This window comes from Apostichopus japonicus, chromosome 8 (genome assembly GCF_037975245.1).
Source record: "Apostichopus japonicus isolate 1M-3 chromosome 8, ASM3797524v1, whole genome shotgun sequence".
Taxonomy (NCBI): Eukaryota; Metazoa; Echinodermata; class Holothuroidea; order Aspidochirotida; family Stichopodidae; genus Apostichopus; species Apostichopus japonicus.
The window spans coordinates 30,396,546-30,403,294 of record NC_092568.1 but is presented as its reverse complement, the minus strand read 5'-3'; the positions used below and the strand labels follow the sequence as shown (position 1 = coordinate 30,403,294).

The 6,749-nt window shown below is 38.9% G+C and overlaps 1 protein-coding gene across 1 annotated transcript in view; it reads left to right on the top strand.

Moving 5' to 3' along the window:
* Positions 1 to 327: 327 nt before the first annotated feature.
* Positions 328 to 6,749, top strand: part of LOC139971531 (globin-like) — a 57,025-nt gene continuing 50,603 nt past the window's right edge. The window contains exon 1 of the mRNA XM_071978089.1: positions 328 to 2,152. Within this exon, the coding sequence (XP_071834190.1) occupies positions 1,962 to 2,152 (191 nt within the window). The 5' untranslated portion in view covers positions 328 to 1,961. The remainder of the gene's footprint in view (positions 2,153 to 6,749) is intronic.

The window sequence follows — 6,749 nt, the reverse complement described above, 5'->3', positions numbered from 1 at the left end:
AAATTTATATCACTAGTATAAACATAAAGCTTCCGGTCGATGAGACTCTCCACCCTCCATCCAACTTGCCCCCCTCCCACCAGACCCCCCCCCCCCCCCTCTCCTCACTGTCAGCCCTGATCCTTCTCGTCGAAGATGATTCTGACATATTTAAGAACATTCTAAATACATCATTACGTCTTTACTTGCATTACAGCTTATTTTCCTGTTCCAGTCATTGATAAGCCTTTGAATGATTCTTCAAAGACTCCGTATATAAATATTATGACAGTATATTTATACAACTGGAAGCGCTGCGGATTCATCATTAGTATTTTATACGTGAAAACTACCACAACAAACGGATTGGCCATTCTCGTTTGATATATCATATGGTATTTTCTTACATTTCATAGTTAAAAGGATTTTGATATCTGAGTCGAGGACAGGAAGGCGGGATCATTTCATAACGTCGTGAAAGCCTAATCGTTTGCCAATCCAAGTGGGAATAGTTTATAGTATTATATACATCCAAGCATTTTGCCTTGGTAGTAGAGTGGAACGTTTCTGTACGTAGGAGTGCACTACACGTGTGGTAAATTAGCTACATGTTTCTTTATATATATATATATTAAAAGGAACACATGAATTTGTAGGAACGGATGTTAAATTAACAGTTTCCACTGTTGACTGAAGGTTTCCTATACAAGCTTGAGAACATATAACCACAAGCATATAAAGAAATATACTTGTAATATATTCTTTTTTGGTTATGTGTTACCTTGTTTCCATGGATACGCGTGTGTGCTATGAAGTTGATCTTTGAACGCTGTTTGTTCAGTTGTGTCGGTGGATTTGAACCAAGGATAACTATTCTCGATCCATGCTGGGATCTATTTTCATTCGATGTGCTATTCCTAAACGGATCAAGAATCATATAGTGGTTTATACTTCGGACAAAAAAAAGGAGACCAGAAAACAGATAAGAAAATCGTCAAAGATATACAAAAGATCACAAAAGTCCAGTGAGAGCCAAAAGTTTATTACACAATTTTTTTTGGTTTATTGATTCGGTAGCTTTTAATCTTCTTATAGAAAATACTAGTCTTTGTAATTTTGTGAAACGTTTTGTTTTCCAACAGCTTTACTAGGTCCTTTCTCAAGGATGCGTACAGAGAATAATGCTGATTAGAAATGCACACACACACACTCACACTCGGAGTGACACGCATATACACATATAACTATCCCACAAGGTCAACGACAGCTTTTTGAACGTCAATCTTCCCCCTCCACATATATATATATAGATATATATATATATTAAAGATATTCATTTGATTAAAACCATCGGCGAAGTGCAATAGCGATGTTTGTCGCAGTTTACTGCATTTAGCGACACGTTATTATAAATTACTCGTGCTGAGGCGGTGTACATTCATCTCCGTGAGATAGCGTGGGAAATTCTGAATTGACGGTAGAGAATATTTGAAGTGCAAGCGAACGAATTGGTTCGTATACTGTTTCTGGGAATCACGCATAGCCCTGCCGTATATTGAAAATAAATGATATCAAGTCAACCGGCATGGATATCTGCGTTCTAGAGACGTTTGCTGCGGTACTGCATAGTGACTGTTACTATTACTACGCACAAAGTCAGCAATCTTGATTAGCGAAGGGGAAAACATTAACGTGTTCGTAACATATGATGATGATGATGATGGAGAATAATTTATGGCAGTAAATGGATACAAAGAATGGAAGAAATTTGTTAATAATTAGTGAGATTTATTTTAACAGAATCGACGCAGAGGAAATGGAAAAAAAAGATGATTCAAATGGTACTCTGTTTCGGAATGAATCTTTTTATTTTAACATGACTTAAGAAACCTTTCCTGCATCTGTGTTCACACAGACCTGTTTTCCTTTTGTTGTTGCTGTATAATTACCACATTATTGTTTCAAATAAGGAAACGAAAACAATGGGATGTGGACCTTCTAACGAGGGCAAACTGGGCTCGAATGGTATGAATGGTTCCCTATGTGAACCACCGCCGTTACCCCCAACAGATCCCAGGTTACCTCTTACCGCCAGACAAAAATTTAGTTTGGAGAAATCGTGGAAAGCTGTCCAAAGAAATGCAGAAGGTGTTGGATCGGAAACGTTTTTAAGGTAAGACGTGGATAGTTCATTTTTTCACTATATAGGCTAGATTAAGAACTGTAGAGTTAATCAGGTGGCCTTGTACTACACAGAGAATATATATATATATATATATATATATATATATATATAGAACACAAGAGTGTTACCACTCATGTCCAACCCTGTTGCGTGCCGCCCAGGGAGCGGATTGACCGTTTCTACTCCAGCCCCGCCAGTTGGATCGGCACTGAGCCAGAGTAGCAATTCCATAGCCCGCCCGCGAATTCCTCTCAGTCACCCTCCCCCACCCCCTATCCTCCAGGTCGATCAGTTGATTGCAGATGGAACAAGAAAAATGATCTTCTTATGCTATATTGTCTATAGCTTCTTGGTATAATTAATACTTTACATTTGCGATAACATTCTCGAACGGGTAAAGTAATTATATGGTTATAAGGTACATGTAGGCTATGTCTGTCTGTTTATATGTCGTTGCAGTGGCGTAGGAAGGTACTTTTGAGTGGGGGGGCTGAAGACTGATGGCCGGCCTGGGGGAGGGGTCTAAGGGGAGGGGGTGTCCCCCTCCCCTTTGGAATTTTTTTGCATTTCCAGGTGGCCTCAGATGCAATTTGGTGCAATATAGCACACTTCAACTCCCACTCCATTTTGTAAAGAATTTTGCATTTTCACCTGGCCTTAAATGCAATTTGGTGCTCCAAATGAGATTTTTTTCTCATTTGGAAATGAAAAAGGGGTTTTCTGACTTGCGGAGCGGGGGGCGGAATGATACTTCCGTCCCCCATATTTTTCACTGGGGGGCTGGCGCCCCCCAGCCCCCCGGTTCCTACGCCCTTGTGTCGTTGTCTACCTTGTTGCATGCAACCAGTACCCTATATAAGAACAATATATGTCTTCCTGGCAGGCAAAACCAAAGAAGTATCTTAATTACATACATTCTGGATTGAACGATTAGCAACGCTCGCTACTTAAAATGGAGGCAGTTTTATGGCAGAGTTGCAACGAGTATATTTCAGTTTGTGATCCGGAGTCAAGTCACTTCCAGCTACTTTAATGTGTCAAACCGAATCTAGTCGAGTCGAGTCGGGTCGGGTCTGTCCGAGCCGGGTCGGGTCTGGCCGAGCCGGGTCGGGTCGGGTCTTTGAACTGAGTCCCTGCGTTACAAGGACAACTTCTGAGTCGCTGAAATTTGAAATTTAGTGACCTTCGAGTTACGTCTCGTTATATAGGTTTGTAACCGCATTGATCATTTATATAACTATTTAGGGAAATCACGGTAATACTATTCTTTAGTTCTCATTTAGTGATACGCGTTAGATTGGTTTGTTACCGCATAGGTCACTTTTTAAAAACTATTTCGGGGATCATGTTATTCTGTTCTTTAATTATTCTTCAGGGATACACGTTACTCAGGGTTTCTACATCATATATCACTTATTTAAGGCTATTGCGAGTGTATATTTATTCCATTCTTCCTCACTGGCCCGTACTCACCGCCAGTGGCGGAGCGTCCATACCGTCAGGGGGCGGATGCCCCCCCCCCCCCCTGACGGACTCAATGGACTGCTGGCGCCCTTTTCAGCTTTTTACCACTTTTTACTTATTCGCGATTATTGACTTTTTTACTGCGCTCTCATCTACCTATTGACATTTGTCACATTTTGTTGGGTGTAATTTTCTGACAAAATGCTCTAACGGCGGTCTTGTGATGAAACGCATGCACTTTCAACACCCATATAAACTTCAGAGTTGTCACAAATGGCGATGACACCTATTTATTCTTCGTTTATCTGCAAATTAGCAAGGCCCCGCGGAAAGGGTCATTTCCGGCGATCTAAGGAGTATCTTGACTCAAAAAATTTCTCTACGCTCCGCGCCAACTTGTGGTGGCGCTCCGCTTAGATAGTGTCGAAAGCGCCCCTACAGACCATTCTCGCCCCCTCTGACCAATACCCCTAGCTCCGCCACTGCTCACCGCGTTACTGCAACCTTGACTAGTTTTCTCTATCCAACAAATCATATCGTTTTGATAACACTTTAATCATCTTCCATCGTCATAAAATAAAAGATCAGTTTCAATTTAAAGTACAGTATAACAATAGCCCATTTCGTTAACTTTACCCAAGTGTGCTTTTCACCATACACGGCGATCATAAAATCTATATTAGAAACACGTATGTCAACACTGTCTCCACAATCATATACTTGTGATACTTGAGGTCTAATTACTCGCCGGAATCAACCGCTTACAACTCATTATACTATAGTTATATATTACGTGTGATGTAAGCTATAATAGTCTACCTTCCAAATGAATGGATTAGAGAGAAGTATAATCACCCAGACCTTTATCGAAACAAGAATTCACAACGCTTGTAAGGTTAATTTTTAACTGTTTCTTTTCGTCACGTGTATGCTGATTCCACGTGTGTTTATTCCCTATACTGATGTTAATGGGTGTTAACACGTATATAGTATGGGGCAAACACACACATATTCTACCGAATATTGTGATTTGATGATACCATTAATAGTACGCACGAGTCGCTCGTCTCTCAGTATCATGTAGCCCATTCGTCGGTCTCCTCAGCAGTCGATGGAATCAGTTGATCAGTACATTAGACAATATAATTGCAACGTGTGTTATTCCCTATATACTGATGTTAATAGGTTATAACACGTACATACAATGGGGCAAACACACATATTCTGTATACCGAATATTGTGTTTTGATGATATACCATTAATAGTACGCACGAGTCGCTCGTCTCTCAGTACCATGTAGCCCATTCGTCGGTCTCCTCAGCAGTCGATGGAATCAGTTGATCAGTACATTAGACAACATAATTACAACGTGATTAAAATACTCCGGTCAAATGAACTTGTGCAGGAAAAACCGGAAGGAGTTTGCAGATTGGTGGGGCAAGCCTCCGCGGTAGATCCATCCATTAATTAAGATATGATTTATGATTTATCTATGGGTGGATCTAGGCTCGTCGGTTTGGAAAAGGGGTAACTGGTCCATTACCGATCTCAGTCCATAAGAGGGGGTGAGAAATTGATGCATGATTCCGGAAGAGCCTAGATGCAAACTGGTGTTTAACAAATTCAATGTGAACATTTGAGTTCAAATTGGTTTAAGAATTATGACGTATTTTGTTAGGTTAGTATATATGCTCCATCAGATTATTGTTAAGGCATATGACCTATGCACCTGCCCCCCCCCCCTCTTCTCCCTCCCAACTTAACGGGTTATAGGTAGGTATGTGTACATGTCTATGCAGTGCTGTTCGGTGAATCCGACAGTGACATGTAGCAGTGTATAGGCGAAGAATTGTGTAACGTATATATATATATATATATATATATATATATATATATATATATATATATATATATATATATATATATATATGAAGTTTGGGTACGGAATGGGTATCCACATCGTTTATCTCTCACTTACGTTGGTGTTAGAATGAAATGTTGAAGATTTATACACCCACTCTGCAACCCACTCTCTCCTAATTTAATGTTTGGAGCTTAATTGGTTCAACACAAGGAGAATGGATGGGGAATGAATATACATAGTATTCGTCCTTTCCCTAACCGATTCTACTATTTACGTCCATTGACCACGTACATCTATACCCAACAACGTTATATCTCCTAACAAAAGTTGCTATTTTCGATACATCATTCTTTCTTCAGACAATATTCTATACAAGGCAATATCAAGACATATAACCATGTGGTATTTTGTAACGTGCATTCAATGCGCACTACGAAAGGCTTTACTTGTATAGATCAAACTACAACGGTCAATGGCTGATAAGTATACACAAGAGGTACCCGTGGTCTTCTTAATGCACAGTCCCTTATTAATTCTTCAGCTTTTTGGAATAACAGTTTACTTCCGTCTATATAACTTTCAGATTAGCTCTGCTGTAAGCAAACAATGTATTGTGTTACCTTTAGATACCCCCGACTACCAGTATAAAAATAGCAGGAGTCGCGAACTGCGCATGACCGAATCACGTCTTGTGTCTATAGCAACGTATTCCTGTTCCCTGTTCTAGCTTATGTTGATAGTATAATAATAATAATAAGTATAATAGTAATTGTTATAAGTTGTGCTATTGTTTCACTTAATTATCGTGAACCATTAACAAACCGTGATTTGTTTACTCTTTTTTATAAACGCGATCCGTTTAAGGGTGTAATTAAAATATATTTTTATAAAAAAAAATAGAAAGTATGAAATAAACACAATATGACTGAGAAATAGAAAATAGTAGAAAGGTAGGAAGAATTAAAGAATATATAACATTAATTAACTTATCGGTAAGATTTAACAAACAAAATATATACAAAAAAATATATACAATGGAATGGTACATACTATTAAAAAAACACGTATAGTAGTACACGCTCTTCCTATATGAAACAAGATCCTGTGTATGACAACTCAAGTTTTGACGAAAGTGGAATATTGATTTTTTTTTTTATTATTATTTGTTTTCTTCTCTCAGTGATTGTTTTCAAGGCATTTCATTAAATCCAGTTTCGGATCTAATCACGACAATGTGTAGGAATTAATGAACTGAA